Source organism: Trichogramma pretiosum, unplaced genomic scaffold (genome assembly GCF_000599845.2).
Source record: "Trichogramma pretiosum strain Unisexual culture from Peru unplaced genomic scaffold, Tpre_2.0 scaffold19, whole genome shotgun sequence".
Lineage (NCBI taxonomy): Eukaryota > Metazoa > Arthropoda > Insecta > Hymenoptera > Trichogrammatidae > Trichogramma > Trichogramma pretiosum.
In genome coordinates, this window is record NW_019641707.1 from 2,131,057 (window position 1) to 2,153,892 (window position 22,836).

At 35.8% G+C, this 22,836-nt stretch overlaps 6 protein-coding genes across 6 annotated transcripts; 4 read left to right on the plus strand and 2 right to left on the minus strand.

The window, feature by feature from the left end:
* Positions 1 to 4: 4 nt before the first annotated feature.
* LOC106650876 (nischarin) lies at positions 5 to 2,353 on the minus strand. Its single transcript, XM_014369125.2, has 3 exons — positions 1,792 to 2,353; positions 1,407 to 1,719; positions 5 to 1,338 (listed from the first exon to the last, which is right to left on the minus strand). Exons 1-3 carry the CDS (start codon positions 1,917 to 1,919, stop codon positions 373 to 375), a joined length of 1,407 nt encoding a protein of 468 aa, XP_014224611.1. The 5' UTR covers positions 1,920 to 2,353; the 3' UTR covers positions 5 to 372.
* Positions 2,354 to 2,821: 468 nt separating this feature from the next.
* Positions 2,822 to 9,039, plus strand: LOC106650791 (Fanconi anemia group D2 protein-like). The gene is made up of 14 exons (XM_023463062.1): positions 2,822 to 4,188; positions 4,251 to 4,524; positions 4,626 to 4,985; positions 5,057 to 5,851; positions 5,925 to 6,016; positions 6,091 to 6,265; positions 6,335 to 6,592; positions 6,664 to 7,048; positions 7,127 to 7,463; positions 7,535 to 7,741; positions 7,820 to 8,114; positions 8,185 to 8,402; positions 8,487 to 8,695; positions 8,754 to 9,039. The coding sequence occupies exons 1-14, from the start codon at positions 2,988 to 2,990 to the stop codon at positions 8,871 to 8,873; spliced, it is 4,926 nt and encodes a 1,641-aa protein (XP_023318830.1). The 5' UTR covers positions 2,822 to 2,987; the 3' UTR covers positions 8,874 to 9,039.
* On the minus strand, positions 9,020 to 10,731 carry LOC106650979 (transport and Golgi organization protein 2). The gene is made up of 4 exons (XM_014369304.2): positions 9,932 to 10,731; positions 9,600 to 9,846; positions 9,310 to 9,528; positions 9,020 to 9,242 (listed from the first exon to the last, which is right to left on the minus strand). Exons 1-4 carry the CDS (start codon positions 10,071 to 10,073, stop codon positions 9,032 to 9,034), a joined length of 819 nt encoding a protein of 272 aa, XP_014224790.1. The 5' UTR covers positions 10,074 to 10,731; the 3' UTR covers positions 9,020 to 9,031.
* Positions 10,732 to 14,176: 3,445 nt separating this feature from the next.
* On the plus strand, positions 14,177 to 17,150 carry LOC106650822 (lipase 3-like). The gene is made up of 8 exons (XM_014369041.2): positions 14,177 to 14,577; positions 14,643 to 14,841; positions 15,568 to 15,685; positions 15,989 to 16,235; positions 16,332 to 16,490; positions 16,556 to 16,640; positions 16,706 to 16,848; positions 16,923 to 17,150. Exons 1-8 carry the CDS (start codon positions 14,383 to 14,385, stop codon positions 17,091 to 17,093), a joined length of 1,317 nt encoding a protein of 438 aa, XP_014224527.1. The 5' UTR covers positions 14,177 to 14,382; the 3' UTR covers positions 17,094 to 17,150.
* A 574-nt stretch (positions 17,151 to 17,724) lies between these two features.
* Positions 17,725 to 18,565, plus strand: LOC106650823 (endochitinase At2g43610-like). Its single transcript, XM_014369042.2, has 2 exons — positions 17,725 to 18,082; positions 18,156 to 18,565. Exons 1-2 carry the CDS (start codon positions 17,845 to 17,847, stop codon positions 18,563 to 18,565), a joined length of 648 nt encoding a protein of 215 aa, XP_014224528.1. The 5' UTR covers positions 17,725 to 17,844.
* Positions 18,566 to 19,732: 1,167 nt separating this feature from the next.
* On the plus strand, positions 19,733 to 20,640 carry LOC106650824 (venom allergen 5-like). The gene is made up of 5 exons (XM_014369043.1): positions 19,733 to 19,842; positions 19,917 to 20,045; positions 20,121 to 20,202; positions 20,273 to 20,408; positions 20,475 to 20,640. Exons 1-5 carry the CDS (start codon positions 19,759 to 19,761, stop codon positions 20,638 to 20,640), a joined length of 597 nt encoding a protein of 198 aa, XP_014224529.1. The 5' UTR covers positions 19,733 to 19,758.
* The last annotated feature ends 2,196 nt before the right edge of the window (positions 20,641 to 22,836 follow it).

Sequence of the window (22,836 nt, forward strand, 5' to 3'; positions counted from 1 at the left end):
CTTGTGAGTATAATTCTATTTTATTATATTATTAATCAAAATATAAATTAATTTTTAGAATAAGTATTACAAACGTATCTATAGATTAGATTCTTACCTATATAAAATAAATTTTCTTTTCAAATTCACTTCTAAAATAGATTTCCTTTAGAATTTGCCATTCTTTTAAATACTTATGTACATTTTTACATCTAATTCTTTGTTTTAGTTACCAGAAGTGGAAACAAAACGGTCGTCAACGCGTACATTGAATTGATTGACCAAAATCAAAAAGAATAAATAGAACTAATCTAGTTAGTGCAAAACAATGCTATTATAAAATTTGTCAAGAGATAAAAATACCATTTTATGGGTTTTCTCTGATTTTTCGTTTCACACAATAGGAATTTCAGCAGAAAAAAGTGGAGCTTCACTTGTGCTATATGTTGGCGATTTTCCTTCTCTGGCAATTCTCAATGCTTGAAGAACTGAAACAGTGTCTAGTTCTTTTTGATCAGGCTTTTCATTATCAAGATGAATGTCAGCAGCTCTTTTACCAAAAGGCTCCAATACCTTCACTCTGTAATCAATTATAGTTGATACTGGGTTACCAGTAAGCCTAAGACTTTCCAAACAAGGCAAACCACCCAGGTGCTTTACTTCTTGAATATCTTCTATTCTATTACAACTGACATCTAATCCTTCAAGACAGTACAGTTTAGAAAAACTTGCAAGGGATGTTAAATTGTTTCGTGATAAATCAATGTACACAATTTGGCCTAATTTTGTGTACAGATTTTCAGGCAAAGTGGTGAAATTATTTGACGCTAAATGCAATTGAGACAATCTTGGCAATAGAGTGACATTGGATATTTCTTTTAGTCTATTATTATTTAGTATAAGAGATTCAATGTGTGGTAGGAGCTTTATTGCTTCATCAATAACTTCAATTTGATTATCACTTAAATCCAACTGAGTGACCTTAAGCCAGACATGAGAATCGTTTGCAGAACTGATATGTTTATGCACTTCTTCACACATGGTTAATTCAACTATATTTCTAAGCTTGGCATTATGCACTTTGAGAACTTCTACAGTGTCACGCAGGTTTCCCATGTGATAGATTTTATCGACTGGATAATTATCAATAGTTAAATGACTTACATTTTTGAAACTTGTGAATTCAATATTAAGAGTAGAAGGATATATGTTGCTTGTCCCAAAAACTGAACTAGTTCCCATTACAGTAAGTTTTTTTAAATGAGAAGTAAAGTCCAACACATGACTAAAATCATATTTTTTATCTGTAACTTCCAACAAAGGGCGTGGTTGTTTCAGTCTTTCACTTATAGCATGCATCTGTAAAGTTATTATAAATCATTATCATTTTAATTTACAAAAATGTTTAAAAATCTAAAATATTTTACCTGTATTACTTCAAAAGTATGACCTTCTGGATCTTGCAGAAGATTCACACCATTGGTAAAAAAGTTACTTGCTAAACTTTGCAACAAAAAGAAAATTTCATAGACATGTAACTCTAAAAATTTAGCCAAGGGTAATGGCATAATCTTCTTAAGATAAGTGTAAATAGAATTGATGTATGATTCGAGAGCTACACGTCGTTTTTCAATAAATGCCTCTGATTTATTACCAATGAGTTTTTTAGGTGGTAAGATATCTTTTTCAACGCAATGATCCATAACTAAAATATCATGAAGCTCTGCAAATTCACTGTACCTATAAAATTCATTTTATTGATTAATTTTATTTTTAAACTTTATGATTGAAAATTCATGTAAACAAATTTACCTGTGTTTGACAGTCCATTTGTGAGATGCAATTTGTACTTCCAATATGTAAAATGTGACTCCATCATTAGTTTCTGCTTTGGGTATTGTCAGTTTGACATCTTCCTGATTTGCCAGAAAATTCGCCATGACTCATGTACAATAAATAGCAGGATAAAAAGATATTCACTGAGTAACTTCTAACGAAAGTCAGTTCAACATACGTTTATTCTACACTTGATACGTCGTAAAGTTCCAAATACATAGTTTAATGCATATAATTTTCTTCATTAACTCATTAGCAATCAATGATGTTATATCAGCTGTAATCTATGATAATATTTATTGGCAGAGTTGTGAAATCAAACATTTGCAGCTACTTCACGCATTACTTATGCGGCTATGCCCGGATGATGACTAACAACGCCTACTCTTTTTTAAAAGCTCATGATTAAGTGCAGTTATCGAATGAAATGAAGGATGCTGCAGTTGTGCAGCTCAAAGCCATCATTACAGACGTTATAAAAATAAACTCTCACGAACTAATCACGGCAACACGGAACTTGTATTTGTATGGCTTTATTTTTAATTGTTTTGATGCGCCCGATGATACGTTACATTCTTGACAGCTCTGGCGGAGCATTTCTGAACTGTTGGTCGCCTAGGGAGTAGGAAGCGCCACATTTGAATTACGTTAGAAATTGTTTTTTGTGAAAATGATATTCTTCACCGATGTGCTACAAAATTAAAGTTATGTTTGAAAAGCCACGGATCATAAACTTTTTTCGTAATTTAGTTGGGGATCAAAATTAATTTTGGCAATTAACAAAATTAACGAGTATAAAAACTCGATAGGATCAAAATGGTAGTCACCATTGTCAATGAAACAATTCTATTAGAACAATTAATTTTTTCAGCTGTTAAACAATTTATATCAGGTCGGCGATCAAACAATGCAATTTCGAAATCTTGCGCGAACTGCAGGAAACTTCACTCCCTATCGCGCTGCTGTGTCGTCCTAGCAGACAGCCACTGTCGGCTTTTTATACCGCGAAACAGGAGGTTTGCATCAACGGCCACGCGCTTTCCAAACCAATAACAAAACCTGTTTCGACTTGTTCGAATACAAACTGCAAAAGTGCACCACATTACGCAAAGCCAAGTGCAACATTACTTTCTGTTATTGTGTTGATATAGTCTTTCGACTGCCCATTCACAATGGATAGGCGTAAGTTGAAGTCCCGAAATACTGGAATACTGCATAAACAAATTTCGGCTTCAAGTCAGTTGTCAATTACAACAAGCAGTGGTGGTAGTTTTTCTCAGAGATCACAAAAAGAAAATAGTAGCATTTTTGCCCGATTTAGCCAATCTAATGCTTCGCGAAAACGTAAAAATTCCGACGACGAGGAGAAAAAGGACGAGGAATCGGACGTAAGTGCTAGTACTCGAGCCGAATCTCCCGACGACATCCCAACTAATATACGAAAGAAAAAGCGCAATATCGTGAATGACAGCGACGAAGACAGTGACAATGATGAAAAAAGTAAGGATAAAAGAAAATCCCCCAAAAGTTCGCCAGAATTACCGCCACCACGTTCCTCTAAGGTTCCAACAAAAAAAGACAAAGGTGAGAAAAAACAAAAGGCCGTGTCCAACGATTCGGATGACGATACCGAATCCACTGGAGAAAAACAGGGCTTCATAAAAGGATTTTTGGCAGCTATTGATAATTCCTCCAATTTAAGTCAGAATAGTGAATCGTCTGTTGAGAAGTACAGAAAAATGAATTTGAGATCACCATTGATGTCTAGCCAAAAAAAAATTGCTGCTGAAAGTAAAATTGATAAAAAAAAATCCAAGAAACTTGAAAAATCTAAGGATGACGACAGTGAATCTGACCAGATTATGGAGACAGATAATGAACCTGTAAAACCAGCAAAAAAAGTCATTAGTTCGCTGCTTAGTCGAAAAAATGCTTTAAAACAAAAGCAACAAGACACAATTCAAAAAGATAAAGAAAAAAAAATGGATTTAAGCTCCATTGTTGGTGAAAGTGATGACGAGTCAGAAATGTCGTTCTCAGATTTAGAGTTCACTCCTACGAAAAAAAAAGGAAAAGACAAAAAAAAAGTACCAACTCCCCAAAAAAGCCCATCCCCAATTCGCCAAAAAAGTTTATCACCAGTACCACAAAAAAGTCCTACTCCAGCAAAAAAAACTCCAATCAAAGAAAAAGAACAAAGAGGAAGAATTACAGAATCACCAGAATTAAGTCCATTAAGAAATTTTAGTCCAGTAAGAAATATTACAACCAGAAAAAATAAGCCTACAAATTCAGCGGGCGATGAATTTGAAAAGTTTCTGAATAAAACTGGAATTACTTTAGAGGATGGTGAAGAAAGCTTACACACTGCAAGTAAGTTGTATGGAGAACTTATTGTGAACTCAAAAGTTTAATTTTTCTTTTTCTCATTTCAGATGCCAATGCACAAGAAGTAATTCATAAAATGAAAGAAGTACTAGCAGCAGGGGAATTTAACGTTGATGAAGTTTTATCATGTTGGAATAAACATATACAGAATGAAGAAAATTTGAAAAAATCTATTTATGAAATGAAAATAGAAACTGATAGTGGAGTAGCTGTTAGCTCCAAAGCTGTTTCTTTAGCTAGAGTTCTACTTCAAGTACCCCAATTCCAAACTGATATTATGAACAGTTTAATTCAGAAACTTGTTCATGCAGTTGTTGGAACGTATGTTTGAGTTATAAATCATAAACCTTAGCTTTAAAATCAATTATTTAAAATATACTGTTGCATAGAACTATAAAACTATATCTGTATACTTTTTGCAGTGACTCATCTGATGAGGCTTCATGGGCGTTAACAATGCTTCAACAGTTTCGATTTTTAGAAATAATGGTAGAACCAGAAATTTTTATGAGCAGAATTGAAGAGCTTTTAACTTCTTCTCCGGAATGGTTTCAGAGAGAAATAATTGTATTTATTCCTGATATTATAACCGATGTGCAACATCGTGCAGCTGCTGAAATACTTATTAAACTAATGGAGAGAAATAGTGAACTTACTAACATAATTCTTGATTGTATTCATAATCTTGTTTTAGGAAAAGATTATAGAGAAGAGCTTAGAGAGGAAGTTCTGAACTTATTGGAAAATAATTCTGACAAAAGTGCTATGCCAGCAATTGCCAGGTAAATTAAAAATTTATTCATTAAATTAAAAAGAAAGTTCAGTTTTAGCAGTCATAGAAAATTGATTTCAGATTTGTCCTTACATCCTGCCCCTCAGAAACTGTAGCACTGAAATCGTTGAAAACTCTCAGGCTTATTGACATGACACCTTCAACTTCAGAAAAAGTCGAAGAGTGCTACACTCATCAAATGTTTTTCATCAATGCAATAAAAATGGGCTTGCACCTATGCAAAGAAGTCATGCAAGCTGCTTTAACACTTATTAAAGATGATAAACTAAAATTATTACCAATTGATATAGCATTAGTAATACTTATTTATGAAGTTACAATTACAAAAAAGAAAATCGTAGAAGCTACTTTGAGCAGTCATGTGAAAAATGGAAGTTTAAAAACATCAGACCTTAGTTTCTTTTATGGTCAGTATAAACAAATTGCCAGAAGTTTTCAAACTACTTCCTTGCATTTGGCTATTGGACTTTTAAAATCTGACAGTCCTGCCCACACGGAGTTTGGCATTGAATGGCTAAGAAATATGTTTATTAGTCAGCGAGATACCCCTTACAAGCAAAGAGAAATAATGGAAAAACTTTTGCATTTAATGGGTAACAAAGATAAAACTGTAAAAAATGCTCTGGAAGTGCTTTGCAGAATGGCAAATGATGAGACGGAACGTCAATATCTGCAACAACATGCTTGCTTTTTAAGGAGTTTTCTTGAGAGAATTGACAATTTACAATTTGATGAAGTATCTATGTTATATCATTTACTACATGGTCTGTGTACTCATTCACAACTCATAGCAGATACTTTAAATGATGATTTAACTATTATAATGCAAAAACAACTATGTAGCTCTAAAGTGGTGTAAGTATTATAAAAATAATATGTAAAAAAAGTTTTACAATTTATTATAAGTAACTATAAATTTCACTTTCAGAACAAAATGTAAAGGTGTCCTGGGCGCTGTTATGGCTATCAAACACTTATCTGGAAGTGCAGAAACAAGTGATGAAGCGATTGCTTTACTAAGTAAGGAAAACTATCTACAATGAAAATTCTTACATTAAATAATTAAAATACTATTTTATTGCTGTTTATTCTAGAAAAAACATTGATTAGTTTAAAAGATTGTACAAGATCGCAGGGTCTTTTTTATGATCAATTAGAACAAATTATAGCAACAGCTCAATCAATTGATGAGAAATTTTTAAGTGAAATCTCAAATCTTTTTGAAGATGATCTTATAAATAATGTTTTGATTGATTCTTTACCCCCCAGGTAAAATTTTAGAATCTTTTATTTAATCATTTATATGTTTATATTTACTATTCGTTTTTTAACTTATAGTGGAGATAAAGAACCAAAATATGGTCTCAACGATCCATCTGCATTAGATGAGTTTTGTTGTATTTCATTTGGATCTGGTAAAGTTGGAGCTATAGTACCAGCATCTTTCAAACTATTAAGAACTTGCTGCTCACGTCTAAGTGGTTCTCTTGAAAGTATTAATGCTATTTTGGGTACTCCAGTGTTGCTACCTACTGATATGGATATGCCCGAGCCAACAATAGCTGATTATATGATTAACTGTATCAATTGGTTTAGGTGAGCATAGAATAAATTTTTAACTTTGAAGTATTGATATATCATTATAATTTTTTTTTACTAAATCTCAGAGAACTCATCGGAGCTTTTGTAACTCAAAAAGAGGCATTATTACGGGGACAGGTCGTTAAGCGTTTAGAAACCCTGATGAACTTGCAGGGGGAATTTGTAGCTATGGTGTCAATGGTAGACGCTCACTATCAGCCACCACTTTGCTATTTCCATCATTTTCCTAATCCCCAGTTCAACAGAATCGAATTGAAAGGAGGTAAAAAAGGAAAAAAAGGAGGTAAAAAAGGAGGAAAGAAAAAAGCTAAAGAAGATGAAACTGAGACTGAGGATAAAGATGAATCCTCGATGAATAAGTCTATTGTACTTCCAGAATTTGAGAGTTGGGAAGCAGGATCTGAAATGACTGTAAAAAATCCCGCTTTCTTTCGGCAGATGGACACGAAAGTAATATTAAAATCATTTGATGTTATTCATATAAAATCTCAAATCTATGACTAAGCAAACGATATTTTATAATTTTAGATTATTCATCTTTTTGACCCCCTTACCGATTCACAAGAAAGTGAAGAAGTAGACGTTAACATAACAACGTCTCAAGTATGTTTTATTATAAAAGAACTGATAAACATGTTTCATCATCAAGCTTCTGAAAGGTTGATCAAAGACTTGATTCTTCTGATGCCAAAGATTTGTTTTAAGTTTCAACAAATTGTTTCGGATTTACGTGTAAACTCTGATGATGACTCTATCAATGACTATGCTCATCAAAAAGAAGCTGCACGATTATTTTTATGCTTATTCAAAGCTGTACTAAGTTGGAAAGAATTTCAAAATTCCAAACATAACAATCTACTACGCGGTAAATATAATTTTACATCTGAAAATAGTATGAGAATATTATTTTGATCATTACTGTATATTTTTCAAAAGATGGTCTCAGATGTTTTGCCGCGATGGCCAGTGAATCAAATATTAATCTAAGAACTTCCAAGGACCTTGTTTCCGAATCGTACAAGTATTTTGAATCATTGTCAGATATCGCTACGCACGTTTCGATAGCAGTAGCTTTAGTGAATATGTGTGAATGCCTCATGAAACATTCCTCTAGTTTTACGAGTGAATCGAAAGAAAGACAAGGTATACAAATATTTAAAAAAAATAAGAAATTTACAACATAAATATTAATTTTACCTCAATTTTATAAAAATATTTTAGCAAAAATGGCTTATGGTTATTTGTGTCTGGAGTGGCACAATGATGGCCATGGTCCTCAATATAGAGCAGCTATCAAAGAACTGATAAGAACATGGATTAGTAATGAGCCCGATCCATTGAAAACTGTTACATCGGTCATGGAATGGTTACCTAATGAAGCGAGAGAGCTCCAACGGCCAGCATCTTGCTTAACTCGGTTGCCGTCTGTCAGTAAATCAATTTTCCATTTGTTATTAAAAGAATTATTTATTGGCATCATTAAAGGAATCGACATTTCGTTGGAAGCTGCCGAAAGGTATGTTCCATCCAAAGTTTCAAAATAAAATTAAAAATTTATAAATATCAATTATATTTTTTCTATGCAGGGATCCAGAAAGGATACAAGTGTGGCAGGATTCAGCCATATGTTTAGATAACATTGCAAACATTGTTAAAACTTTCAAACATAATGTTTATTTGTTACTCTTCCTTCGATACACGACAATGTTGTACCAACCCCTATTGACTGCTGGTATGAAAATTTTAGAAGCAAATGTAAAATACCAGCCAGAAGAGGTACTGAATGTAATCAAATTGTATCAAAGTATGTATTATTTTTTTATTTCCATTTCTTTAAGTATGTATTTATTTATTGTCTTAAGTTTTGATTTATTTCATTTATTTTTAGGATCTGGTCGATTTTTGAGGGATATTTTTTGTACGGCAAGAAAAGAAAAAAATGTTACTCTCTTGAAATTAATTCCTGTGGCAAAATCCAGACGAGAAAAATTCATTTATCGCGTGAAAGGGATGTTAACTGCCAATAATTCTATCGGTGCCTTTTGGATGGGCAATTTATTGAATAAAGATTTGGACGGGGAAGAACTTAGTTCTCAGGTAAATTTTTCATTAATGTAATCAATGTACGTAAAATTAACATAAAATATTTCTTTAGTCTACTGATGATGTGTCCGAGGTAGCAGATGAAACCCCAGAAGAAAATTCGAATGATGGCCACAATTCCGAGGTTTTTAATAGTGGTTCCGACGATGACATCGGTATGGACGAAGATTAAAATGTACTTCATGTAAAACTTTTAATTCTAGTTAAGTTGTACAGCATTAGCTTTGTGATTTTCCATGTGAGTGTCAAGTCAATTTTTGTTTGTGTAGTTCACAAATTAAATGTTGTCTCTATATTTTTTTACTGATAAAAATCGTTATAATACATGATTTACTCCATAAGATTATTAAAAATTTGTCGTTTCCACGTTCCATCCGTCATCATGGTTTCCTCAATGAAAGTCAGTTTGTCGGCGTTATCAACTAAGATTATTGTATGAGTTCTTGTACCATACTTTGCTTTTTCGTGATGTACAAAAATTGAACTGAGTTCGTTCTGTTCTTTGGGAGCGCGTTTTTCCAATTCTTTATCGGGTAAATGTCTAAAAATACACGTTGTTGTTATATTTGACGAAATCATACGTATATGCAAATAAAATAAAAATTCACCTTTTGGTAGATTTTAATAATTCAATCAAGTCTTCCATTAGTCGTTGTTGATCAGATGTTTTTGCATCTTTAACGATGTTCTTGAACTGTTTCTCCCCAAATAAAACTTTTTGATAAGGCGTCTCTAATCCGCTATTACCGCAGCCTAGGATACTCTTATCTATTTTTTTTGGTCCTGGGTAATTTTCCTCGCTGCTTAGGTAGAAAATATCGCAGCTTCTAAAAGTGTGCGTAATAAGTTCGACAAAATCTACTCTTTTTTTTTTAAATAAAATTCGAAATTGGCTCACTTCATGTCGACCATGACGAAATTATAGGGACTGTAGCAGTGAGTCTCTTGATTGGTCTTGTGCAATTTGTTCGCGTGCTCGATCGTCGAGTCCGGATCTATCAGGTAATCTCGCACGAGAAAGCCTCGACCCTTGGTATTGGTCGATTTTGGATTACCGTGCAAGTTCAAGATCACTCCGATCCGAGCGTTGGCGTGGTTCACAGCGAGCCAAGTTCCGTTCTCCCGACCGGGCTCCATATCCGTACCTGTGCAATGGCGAACAAATGATATTTAGCGATCTCTCCATTGGCTATTTCGGGAAAAATCGCGAGTATACAGCAGTGTACCAACCTCCAAGACATCCTGGATAATCGGGCCAGTAATGCGCCGGATCGGCTGGTCTCGTGTAAAATTCATCGCGATTCGCGATGAGTATGAGCTTGTATTCGCTCGGTCCCGCATCGGGATTTCGGTAAACAAACATAATACACATGGTGGCCGAGTTATTCTTACTTACTTGTCTTTCTCTTTTTTTTTATGCTTGTGCAGCGTAGGCGCGTTCGATCGATACTCAAAGTTACGCCCAAGCACTTGTGTACACTATACCGAAGATCGAGAGAAAGAAAATAGAAGAAAGATTTCTTACATGACTTATGTTTCGCAAAGCTCGAGGCATTAACTCGTCATCTTTTGGGCTGATAAGACAATCGCCTCGGACAAACAAGAGTAGAAAGTGTCGACGAGGTGGAGCGGCTCGCCAATACTATTGCTGCGACTAATGACGACGACGACGAGCTCAGATAAAGATGCGGCTGTTCTGCAGACGACGACATTGGCAAACGCGTACGAGACTTGGGTGCAATTGTATCGCGAGTACTTTCCGCACCTAGATTTGTGTACGTACACAACGCGGAGAGCTGCCGCGGGAGTAGGCGTGTAAACGTACAATATCTCTACGTGTATAAGTGCCCGCGCACTTAGCGTACAAAACACGCTCACGCGGCGTTTTATGAGGCGCGCGCCGAGTTTATAGTTGCACTGCTTACGCGGGGCACTCGCGGAATCCCACGTATTAGCTGCAGCCGCTACTGCTGCATTCGTCGTCGTTGGACGCGGCTGCCGAGGCACACGAGCGCGCGACAAAGTTGACAATTAAAAATTCCGCACGAGAAAAAGACCGAGACGCCTGCGACAAAGTCAGCTGCCAGTGGAAGCAGCGGTCGAATGTACACAGCCGCACACGCGCTAATCGAAATTTCTGCGCGTGCGCGATATCGTGGGCGACATTCCAACGTTGCGGTTTATACATATAGAGATGGAAGCTCCACAAAGCTCTCGTCCGATCGGCTCCTTAACTTGCTAATTTTTTTGTTTTCACTTTGCACCAGTTGAAATGCAGCTTCGTTGCTGCATCTAAAGACGAATACGAGTTTCGTCTCTGACATCGTGTCTTTTTTTTCAATTTTCATAACGTCAACGTCAATATTTCAAGCTTTTTTGCCAATTCACCAAGCTCGTGTACTTGCACGGGCGCATCATTGTTAGCTGCCGCAAGACGAGTTACGAGTAATTTATTACCGAGGAAAGGCATACTAACGATGAATCTTCGATCCACAGGATATGTGTCGTCTTTGCTCATTTTTATAACGATGACACGGCCACTGGTCGTACGCGCGCGACACGTGCTGATCCGTAAACAACAACACGATAACCCGCGTTGGTCTCACGTTTCCAGAATCTATTATATTATTTTTAAGCGTCAAAACAAAAATATCCAGCTCACACGTGAATTATAAAAAGTTATTCGGATTTAATTATTAACATCATCGAAATTTACTCATCGCGATTCTTTTTTCGGGGCTAAAATTATATGAAAATAAGTCATGTACGCGGTGTGTACGTGAGAGGCATCGCATCTTTTTTCGACCTGACGCAATTACGAAACACCGGTAAGACTAATAATCACTGTTCAAACGGGGCACATTTTGCACGCGCGCAGATATCGCTCTGTTGGCCTAGAACAAACAAATTTGCCGCGACTGCTCGCTTATAACAGGGAATTTGCGTGTGTGTGTGTGTACTCTTCGCGGCTCGATAATTTATTGTTAACTTTAAAAATTGATCGGTGAAGTAGTTAGCTAATTTAAGGAGAATTGCAACTGTTCGATACCGATGCAGAGCTAAAAATTCCCATTTCACTCTGGAAATTCGATGATTCCACGAAAAAAAAACTATTTATACAATCGATTAGATTTGACCGCAAAAATAAAAAATAATAAAGCAGGCCTGCAACCTTGAGAGACAGTTGTAGAATTAATTATCGCAAACACGAATGGTTTTTTTTTCAAGAAAAAAACAACATGAAAAATGGGAAATAAAATGAACATTTTTTTTCAACCAGTTCGTTCACCCGACGCGCCACTACTGACAATACTATATAGTTTTCGCGTATATTTGCTATCTCGAAAATGCACGCACTCGCGAATTGCCGGTTTCTCATTACCACAAAGTGTGCACTAACGCGTTGTACTCCACGGTAAATATAATAATATTCCCAATGGTAAGTACATCCAAAGGAGTCGACCTTGATCGAGCACAAAGATATGTGGATCGCGCGCAAGGACGCGTCGATTTTTATCTCAGCGTTCATTGCACCGCGTACAAACGTGCAGGAAGCGATCTCGAAGATGAGAATCGATGTTCAATTGCGATTCACTGTAAAATTGTATTAGCAATTAATCCCCCATTAAAGTTCTATTCTTTCGGGGGATTAATTTTTGAGAAATATTAAATGGCTTTTGTGTCTTATCTTTAACACTGAAAAAACGTCTATTAAAAAAATCTAAAATACCATCCTTTGGTTTCTGATTAATAATTTTATTTTCATCCGTCAGTCTTGCCTACATACGTTTCGAAATAAATGTTTATGTCGTTTCTTGTTACTATAGTAACACTCTCTCAATGTCCAGAAATAATTGTAGGTATTCATCCGTCTATATAGAATTTTTGCAAAAATATTTCCATTCTTGACTTAAATTATGCGTGCGATGTATATGATATGCGCGCCTATCGTTTCGCACGCAGAGGGTTTTATGACACGATACTTCTCGAACGAACTGGATCGAATGTACCATATTATTTAATTGCCTTTCACGCGCGCGCATTGATTTATAAAATAAAGAACGCGGGAGTTTGATTAATATTGCTTAATTGGAGTGTAAATGTAATTAAACGGCGGGAAGATAATGATTATCGAGCACAAAAGTGGCATAACGTCGCTTTCGGAGCAGCAGTTGCAGAAACAAGGCAAATGTAAATGTTACTCAAGTGTCGTCGTTGTCGGACTGCGGAAGACCGCACTAACTCTAGGCACACGCGAACCATTACATCGTGACGCGCGTTGCACATTCGTTTCGTGAAAACAAAAATAAAGAAAATACGCACAGAAACTAGCCGCCGTTAGATTCGCGCGCGCGTACACGAGTGACGCTGTTACGGCTGCTTATAATGTTTAATTCAAACGGCTTTGTGACTGGTCAATCGGAATAATCGAAAGCGTTTCGCTACTGTTTACTTTGTTCGCAAGTAAGTGATAATCGCATGCATTTGTCGAAGGTGAAGATTCATAAAGAGGTGCTAACGAATAATGCAATCATAATCATTCGACGCGTGCGGGGCCTGTTTCAGAAGGAAATTCGATCATCCACGCAGGAAGATCGTCCAATTTGCATACGCGCGATTGTTCGGGCGAAAAACCATCCGATCATCGTGAGCGTGGGCAATTTCGCAGATAAAAATTTTTTTTAACGATAATACGAGTTTCGGGGCATCCTTTTTTGTCTGTCATCTCCCTAATCAAAGTTCGCGATCACACCGGGTCGAATGAACTGCATCCGTCGTGACGCTCGTGCGCCTGCCTATGCGAGCTGTGCGCATCAGGAAAGAACCTTGAAGTCCAGCAGCCAAGATTAATTTGCCAAGGATATCAAGCCACGCTCATACACACGCGGATCTCTCAGCAGCAGCAGCAGCAGCAGCAGCAGCAGTGGCAGCAGCGGACTTTTTTACGCACGCATGGATCTTGTATTTCAGCCGGATCGGTAGAGAGAGCCTACGTCGGCTGCAAGCTCGAGCTCGTGCCACACACACAATAATCTCGTTGTCCTAGCAAGTCGAGAGCGACAATAAGAAGTCGCCTTTTTTCTGTGTGCATGCGCCACGCGCGCTCATATCCGTCATCAATTTGTATGGGTAAAATACATTGTCGGCTGCACTCGGGGATATAAAACCGATTTTATTCATAGACACATTGTCTTATCGTAAAACACGAAGGACAACTGGCCACGAGTAACTCCGATACGCGAGCAGAGGTACGCGGAGGCGTCGCGCTATTAACTCGCTGTCAAAAAAGTTCCTAGTTCAGTCCGGCGCTACATTCGTTTGGGTGATGAGCAAAAGGACTTTTCTGTTGTAAGACAGATCCTGTGCTGATTGAGTGTGCGTGTTGGATGTTTTGTGAGGGCTGGGGTTGACCAAAAGTGTTCGTTAATAGTGATTTTTTTATAATGTTGAACGAATTCAGCCAAAGAATTTGATTTTTTTTTTAAACATTAGTTACCTTTATGAAAGAGACATGTGATATTATGCTGTGAAACTGAATGACAATTTTTGAAATTCGTAAATTCATATTGTCGTTGATTAAAAATTGAGGTAGTGCACGAGCTTGAGTTAAAACCATTAGATGTAATTCGCGTTAAAATATTCTGCTGTTTCTGTACCGGTACATCCGATAATTCATAAAAATGAGTTACATTAGGCTGTTAGCTACTTTGTACCTGTCGTCATTATGTTTCGTTCAAAGTTTAGCTTTCGTTTTCGACGAGGCATCATTTTCACCGGCAAAATTTGCGCGCGACCGGTACGCAAGGAGTCGAAATTGGACAACGACAGGGAGACAAGTAGATCCTACCAAAGACTTCATTCACGCTCTGGATTTCGTACGTACCACGCAACACAGGTTTTCTCTCATGAAATAAGCTAGCCATTGATGTTTTTTACACAGGTAGCTTTAGTGAATAATTTCGGATATCCTGCCGAGGAGCATCGAGTGACAACGGCCGATGGTTACAAGTTACGGATTCACCGGATTCCAGGTAGTCCCCGTAATCGCCAAGCTTTCGGCAAACCAGTTGTTTTTCTGCAGCATGGTGTGCTCGGCTCTTCGGACATGTGGGTCCTCATGGGTCCTAATCGAGATCTGGGTGAGTTCTGGAAATAATAATCCGTCATATGCCGATTTGCCAATATTAGAATTGAGCAAAGAAGCAATTGCTGCTTTTTGTCAATTATTCATAAATCATATGTAGTTCACGCGCGACTTTTATAATCCTACGTTTCACATATTGATTACTTCTAATTTGTGGATAAAGTATCTAATTATTCAAAAGTTATGCGCATACACGGTACATAGCTATATTTATAGGCATTGCATGACAAATGTGTAAAAGAATTTCCAGTTTTATTGGCATTACTCTCTCAACGTTGCTATTAATATTTGCATCCTTCACAAAAGTCAATTAAAATTCAAATAACAATATTCTCATTCATCCTTTCACTCGGCTCGGGGCAGCGAAAATTGTTCGCCAACTGTGCTCCATTTCGATGTCTTGACGCGAGATCGATTGTTAACTAACTCGTGCAAATTGCATTAAGATCATCGATACGGTTCTTCGATATGTCATTAGATACCCAACAACGCCTAACGTTACGGTTAGTCGGTCAAGGCGATCAACTCTATTGTTTTATTACCCTTACTTCTTCTGTTTTCGCGCATTAAACAATCATTATTAACGACAATGTCAAGAATTTTTAAGCTCGTTAAATGTTTAACTGATTATCGGGAATATTATGTACATCGTTTCAAAGTAAGCGCACATAACTATTCAATCGACAAGTCATAAATGAAGAATTGTTTGGATTCCATTTAGCGTACATCCTAGCGGACGCCGGCTACGACGTGTGGTTGGGCAACGTGCGCGGAAACACCTATGGTCGATCGCACAAGAGATTCTCGCCCGAATATAATCGAGAATTCTGGCAATTCAGGTAAATTTATTACGAGTTAATGTTTGACTTCTGATACTTGCAAGCCATACGGCGAAAAAATAGAGCTTTAATTTAGAAAAATTAGTACAGAGTATACGTGTGAAAAATTCATTTCGTGATTATTAAGTCATCAAATCAAATTTCTTGTTGCATAATTCATAAGGAATACTAATATTATTGCAGTTATAAATCTTTGAAAAAGCTCGTGCAATAAATCTGATAAAAAAATTGTATTATTGTTTGTTGTTAAGAATATTTGAGCATGATAAAAATTAAATAATGATACTTCTTTTTCCCAATTAGTTATCACGAAATGGCCATGCACGATATTCCTACATCCATCGACTACATATTGCACAAGACGAATCAGTCGTACCTATCGTACGTAGGCCACTCCATGGGTACAACGATCAGTTACGCATTGCTGTCGACCAGACCCGAGTACAATCAGAAGATCAATTTGGTTATTAGCTTGGCACCGGTGGCATTTTGGCGCGAACCAATGCGTCCATTTATTTCGTTTTTAAAAAAAAATTCACCGTTCATCAAAGTAATGATTCAAAACTTAATGACATTTCAAATTATACATATTAGTACTTACTAAGACTTGAAGTTAATCTGTAAAAAATTATTCGGTACATTTCAGGAATTGGTGACAAAAGCTAAAATCAATGAACTTTTTCCACTCACTACTGCCAGCGCTCATCTAGCGAGAGCGTCGTGCGGCGACGGTAGTATACTGCAACAAATCTGCGCGGGATTCGTTTATCTTTTATCTGGGCCGAATCCGGATCAACTCGAGTTGGTGAGCGTACTTTTTACATTGGAACAACAAAAAATTGTATCGATTACGTCAATTCTGTTTTCCAGTCTCTCTTAGCCTACATATTTTCATATTTTCCGGCGGGAGCTTCCACCAAAACGCTGATGCACTTTAGTCAGAATATAATATCCGGTGGGTATTTCCAAAACTTGGTGAAAATAAAAATAATTTGTAAAATTTACATTCATTCTCTTCAGGTGACTTTAGAGCATACGATTACGGAAAGGTGAGAAATTTAGCTAGGTACAAAAACGAAATTCCTCCATCATATAATATAAAAAGAATCGCAGCTCCTGTAGCTTTGATTTATGGCAGGGGAGATTCGTTGGTCTCGCCATCAGTAAGTTTTCGCAATATTATTAATAATAATCGGAATTCATAAAATATATTCTAAAAAATAATTATTTTGTTTAGTATCCCTACGATCTAGCCAAAAAACTGCCGAACGTCGTCACAGTTGAACCAGTGCCACACAAGAAATTCAGCCATATGGACTTTTTATATTCGAAAGATATTAAAGTCCTTTTAAACGATAGGATATTAAATTTAATAAACAGATTTACGTATAATAGCAATGCTGTATAATTAACATTTATGATTTAGTATAATTATAAAATCAAGTTGCCATGTGTGTTTTTAGTAAATTCAGCTATATCTGCGATATATAATATTAAATTAAGTATATGTATTAGCATGTAATACATATTATCAGACATAATCAAAGTTAAGTGTAAAAATGTATGAAAAAACTGTAACTATTGATTTATGTTCCAATATGGTTGTGTATTTAATAAGTAAGATTAACATTATTAACATTATAATGTAAGATACATCTTTCAAAAGATTATGTAATATGCAAGTTTTTACTAGCATAAGAATTTTACCAAAGTTTTCATAAATTGTTATTCATCAAGCTGTTTTAATTTGACGTAATTTTTTTATTTTATCTCATTAATTTTAATTTTACTTATCCCTACAATATACCATGTTGCATAGCACATTAACTCTGAAAGCAAAAAAACTGCGAGCGCTAATCACGTGCGTGAAACTCGTGTTGAAAAAAAATGAAAATTAACATCGTTTTCCTCGCTGCTATGTTTCCTCACTCGTAATTTTTGTGATGAATTATCGACTGATCAAGATTTGATTTTCAATCTGTGAATACCCAGCAAAGATGGATTTTACATCTACGCGATCATCATTACGAGTACGTGCACATGACAATCATAGTTCGTAGATTGAAGTATAAATAGTAGACCAAGAAAATAGTTATAATGCATTTGAAGCGAATTTGTGTTCTTAGTTCTAACTCCAAAAAATTTCGTGATCGAATAAAATGGAGATCAAATTATTCGCACTGTTATTGTGTTTGATAAGTCTGAGTCGCGCTGCATCTATTAGCAGAACTGATTTCAACGAAGTTTTAAAGAAAACGGGCTACCCCGCAGCAAGTAATAGTGATGTTTACAAATACTTCGCAGAAACTACCAGTAAATTTTCGCGCGAAGAAACTGCAATGCTGTTGTCTCACTTACTTATTGAAAGTGCAGGTTTTGTGTTCAAGGAAGAGCAAGGTAAATAACACTTAATTCGTGCTGTTCATTGCGAGGCTTGAATCATTGATAGGAGATATTTTTTTTTTTTTAGCTTGTCTAAGAGGTAACAGATGCGCTGGAAAATACAAAGATTCAGTGGGACTACCCGACAAGAATTATCACGGCCGAGGTTACATTCAATTGTCGTGGGGAGCTAATTACAAAGCAGCGTCAATGGGTTTAGGAATGGGCGATAAACTGCTTCGTAATCCTGAGTTGGTATCCCAGGATATAAAAACTTCGATGCACGTAAGCGTTTGGTACTGGGAAAAAAGAGTTAAAACTCGGCTCACTGGTCCGAATAAAAATAATTTTGGCGTCACGACTAAGGCCATAAATGGGATCGAGTGTACGAATGCGTCCTTGCGTAAAAAAGCTCAGGATAGATATAGGATTTACTTAAAAGTAGCGGAAGTTTTGAAAATTCAGAATAAAGCAAAAGAGAATGGATGCTACTCGTGATTTTCATCTAATTAATTTAAAAATTTTTATATCTATGCATCAAATAAATTTTTTCAAAGTACTTTTAAAAATTTCATCTTTTTTTAGTTATTACTTACCCTGATAGAAATTCTCAACGTTTCTAATAGCTTATTGACCATAACATAATTATTATTTCAAAATGTTTCAAAATACAGTATTATTAATTAGCTTATTTATGGCGATTTTTCTATAAAAACTATCTTAGAAATTCTACAGCTACTTTAGAAATAAAGACCATTTTTAACCGTTTTAGCCTTTAGGCCTATGTCACTAGTTTGCGGGTACATTTATCTATAAATCTGCAAGTGGCAAAGGATAAATAATTGTATCGATGATGCTATGTACAAAAGTAACTCTACATTATGAAAATGCAACAATGTTTAATTCATTTGAAATCAGGAAATTACTCATTAATAATACAGTGTTTGTTTGATAATGATAGAAAATAATACCCAGTAATAATTCTATTAAAAATATGTACCTGCTCATACACAATTGGTTTACGCAAGGTCTCGAGATTCTTTGCATAGAACGTATAACAACTATTAGTTTTTTATCAATATTCAATCGTTCCAATATCAATCAAGAATCCTGTATTTCAGTTCGAATTTACGCGTATACAGGATAAACATGAAAGTATAAAATATAGTAATATGAGAGATGAGATGATTAAATAGCTTTGAACAATAATATTGATAAAGAATAAAACGATTTTTAATAGAATTTCATGTTTTGCGAGAAAAAATAAAATAGAAATCGCACACGTGAAATTATATTTCATGTATCTGCATACGTTAAATGCGTTAGTTTCATTGTATGCGAAATGAATTAATTTTCTATAACTTTGTGGCGATACGACTTCCAGTCTTATCTGTGAAAATTATGTACCGGTAAATAAAATCTTTATTTTGGCAAAGATGGTGTACCCCATTGCCAACAATCTGCTAAAGCATAAGTAATTATTTTAATAACTCATATATCCTTGCCCGACAACTCACCGTAGGCATAAATCAATTTATTCATATGACGTGGATCTAATTACGATGAGACGAACCCTCAATTTAGTATTGATTACTGAACAATCCGTCAGATGATTATAAAACACTTAGGCATAGACGATTTGCGGATAGTTGCCTCTGTGACTTGCTTCCTTTAGTCGTCAAATATTCGCTATGAAAATCAATGAATTGATAGTAGTAATAAGTCTTACAGCTTTTTTTGGAGCTTCTTATGCAAGACCGAAATGTTTATTCAAAGTGAGTGTTCTCAAGATATAAAATTAATTTTTTATAAGAAAACCATTTATTACATTATATTATGCTTGTGACAGCCCAAAAATGTCAAGCCTCAGTGTGCAAAGTTGATAAGTAGTGGTTTGACAAATAGTGAAAAACAAAAAATAGTTAATAAACACAACAGTCTTCGGCGATCAACAGGAGCAAAAAATATGGCTCTTTTGGTATGTTTATCATAATTAATAAAAATGATTCTTTTAATAAGCTGATAATAATTTTATCAATTAATCTATGGAAAGTCTTGGGACAATGAATTAGCAGCCTCAGCCCAACAATGGGCTAATTATTGTAATTACAAGCACGATCCTTGTCGTGACGTTGGTAAATATCAATATCATCAGAGGTAAAATGTTTTTTGAATTAAACATAGAAAAACATTTTTCATTTCTAGGACGTTATAAAGTTGGTCAAAACTTAAATCGTTGGGGCTCGACTAGAGAAGTCAAGAATTGGGACGTTGAACGGCCAGTTCAAAGTTGGTATGACGAAATAAAGTTTTTTAATAAAAAAGATATTTCGAAGTACAAGTAAGTATAGCTTACAAGATTTTTTATTTTAAGAATGGCATTTTATCAAAACATCTATTTTTTTAGGTATGATCCAAAGTATGGTCATTACTCTCAAGTCGTTTGGGCTGAAACAACGAAAATAGGTTGCGGAGTCGTTAGATACAAAGATGGAAAATTGAACCGACAATTTTTAGTTTGTAATTACGGACCAACCGGTAATGTAGAAGCCAAACCAATGTATAAGACTTGAGTTGAAACTTATTATTAAATTATATTAAAATAATCTATGAATGCATTTGTTGGTTACAATATAATTAAATTATTTTTTGATACAGTTTAATTCAGGCATTTAATTTAAAATCAAGTTAATATTTCCTGTAAAATTAACGTTACTTTAAATAACTAAGCCTTTCAGTTGACGTCCCTGCATACATGTAAGAGTAAGTTTAGCTCATACATCAGGCAGCTAATTAGCTCAGAACTCTGAATTTTCATTTTAATATATGCTGGGAAAAGCTAAGTTAGACATAATTAAAATCTTTTATTTATGATGTGAAATGTTATCTAGTCTAATCGTCATATAGAAAGACTGTATAAGGTTTTATTACCCAACTTTTTGATAATTTATCTTTATGATTTCACATCTATAAATTTTATTTTTGTTGTATGTACTATACGTATATACTTTTTTCCGCATCTCTGATTGTGTTTGGTTCCTGTAATATCATAATTAACTTTTTGCTAAAATTGGAACATCAATTATAAAAAGTAATTTGATAAAAAATTTTAATTTTTAGCGCAGCGGAAGATTTGAAAATGCGTCAACGATGCAGGCGCACATCCTTTTTTTTATTCAGTCGATCATTCAACAAAGATATGAGATCCTGTATCGAACACGAGTTACGAAGGAAATAAACAATGAAAAATTTAAATATTCATAAGTATAACGTACAAATATTCCATTCACAAATCGTCGAGTTGCTAATTTTGAGGTTTCGCTTCTTCTCTCATTCTCTGCATTTCTACAGTTCTCTTCTTTGCGGTTCTTTTTTCTATAAGTCTGGGTTGAACGACTGCCATAAGTGCAAGATTTGCCGTTTCGCGACTTGCAATACAAAAAAATGTCGCTGCATCTCGACACACTGGAATAGCACAGTAATGAATGCGTGGCGCAAGGCGTTTCGGTGAAATTGCCTTACATTATCAGCTGCTCGACCAAGCGATTTAAAATAAAAGAATCCGCGCGCCACCCAATATGTTGATTACAAGAAGCAGAAGAAGCGAATTTAAGTTTACACAGCTTACAATGTGTGTATGTGTTTGTTTGCACACGGTCGAGGTCAAGGTCGATATATAACTGTACATCAATAATCGAGACATGGCCGAGAGTGACCAACCGTTACACGCGATGATACTGTGCTATCGTAAAGTTTCATGGCGCACATGTCACATAAAATAGCTTTCGAGTGAAGTTAATAAAACGCCGTATCATAAATCACTTTCGTTCCGCGTCGAAATTTGCTAAAGGAAAAGAAAGAAATACATAAGTTTAAAAAAAATCGTCCCATTGATGTGTGGTATTTTGTTTACAATTCTTTAGCAGCAAATGGCAATGATCCCTTGATTGGTGAGACGGACGTGCAATGCACACACACCGCGCGATGACGTGCGCGCGAGCGCGAAAATCTGGAGCAGAAAAATTATAACCCGTAACTTTCGTTTTTTGCGTGAGTAGATATGTATCCGCGTGTGGACGACGACACGCGTCTCAAATCGTTATGTGTATTACGTAAAGCCGTGTCGTGCGTATGCGTGTGTGACAAAAGTGAAAATAAATAGTTATTTGATAATTATTACTAACTCGATCGGAAGTACCGATTTTATAATTATTTCGATTGAGTGAATATAGAACCGCGCAGCAAATCGGTGCATCGGTGCTCGAGACAATTATGTGCTCTCTACATGTAACTGTATCGGCGGTGCACAATGGAATAGCAAACGCGCGACGATCGATCATCAGCGATCCTGTTACGCGGATGCAATTTATACTTGTATGAAAAGAAAATCTCGCCTCGCGAGCTTTGGTTTATTCGTATACGCGCAAAAATCAATGTACGCGTCGCCCCGCGCGTTTTGTCCTGCAGAAAAGAAAAGGCGAAAGAAAGAAAGAAAGAGAAGAGGAGACTATAATTAGCACTGACCCAGCTTGGAATGCCGGATACCCCGCAGTTGAATGGCTCCGGAACTACGACGACGACGACGACTCGCAATGGCAGCTCGACGACGCAAACATTATATCCACGCACAATCACGCGCGCGCTCGCGCAATCTCGTGTCAGTTTTTGGGCTTCTTCTCATATTATTATATATTTACCACGTATATGAGTTACAAGATTTTCATGCGAAAACGCGTTTTTTTTTTAAATACGTATTATTTTGCATTCCA

Coding starts and splice junctions, on each gene's coding strand:
- LOC106650876 (XM_014369125.2), bottom strand. CDS start 1,919: ATGGCGAATTTTCTGGCAAATCAGGAAGATGTCAAACTGACAATACCC. Junction 1,720..1,791: donor AAATGGACTGTCAAACACAG/GTAAATTTGTTT, acceptor TGAATTTTATAG/GTACAGTGAATTTGCAGAGC. Junction 1,339..1,406: donor ATACTTTTGAAGTAATACAG/GTAAAATATTTT, acceptor ATAACTTTACAG/ATGCATGCTATAAGTGAAAG.
- LOC106650791 (XM_023463062.1), top strand. CDS start 2,988: ATGGATAGGCGTAAGTTGAAGTCCCGAAATACTGGAATACTGCATAAA. Junction 6,017..6,090: donor TGAAGCGATTGCTTTACTAA/GTAAGGAAAACT, acceptor TGTTTATTCTAG/AAAAAACATTGATTAGTTTA. Junction 8,403..8,486: donor TGTAATCAAATTGTATCAAA/GTATGTATTATT, acceptor ATTTATTTTTAG/GATCTGGTCGATTTTTGAGG.
- LOC106650979 (XM_014369304.2), bottom strand. CDS start 10,073: ATGTGTATTATGTTTGTTTACCGAAATCCCGATGCGGGACCGAGCGAA. Junction 9,847..9,931: donor TTATCCAGGATGTCTTGGAG/GTTGGTACACTG, acceptor GCCATTGCACAG/GTACGGATATGGAGCCCGGT. Junction 9,243..9,309: donor TTATTAAAATCTACCAAAAG/GTGAATTTTTAT, acceptor GTGTATTTTTAG/ACATTTACCCGATAAAGAAT.
- LOC106650822 (XM_014369041.2), top strand. CDS start 14,383: ATGAGTTACATTAGGCTGTTAGCTACTTTGTACCTGTCGTCATTATGT. Junction 16,491..16,555: donor ATCCGGATCAACTCGAGTTG/GTGAGCGTACTT, acceptor TCTGTTTTCCAG/TCTCTCTTAGCCTACATATT. Junction 16,641..16,705: donor TAGTCAGAATATAATATCCG/GTGGGTATTTCC, acceptor CATTCTCTTCAG/GTGACTTTAGAGCATACGAT.
- LOC106650823 (XM_014369042.2), top strand. CDS start 17,845: ATGGAGATCAAATTATTCGCACTGTTATTGTGTTTGATAAGTCTGAGT. Junction 18,083..18,155: donor TGTGTTCAAGGAAGAGCAAG/GTAAATAACACT, acceptor TTTTTTTTTTAG/CTTGTCTAAGAGGTAACAGA.
- LOC106650824 (XM_014369043.1), top strand. CDS start 19,759: ATGAAAATCAATGAATTGATAGTAGTAATAAGTCTTACAGCTTTTTTT. Junction 19,843..19,916: donor GACCGAAATGTTTATTCAAA/GTGAGTGTTCTC, acceptor TGCTTGTGACAG/CCCAAAAATGTCAAGCCTCA. Junction 20,203..20,272: donor CGATCCTTGTCGTGACGTTG/GTAAATATCAAT, acceptor TTTCATTTCTAG/GACGTTATAAAGTTGGTCAA.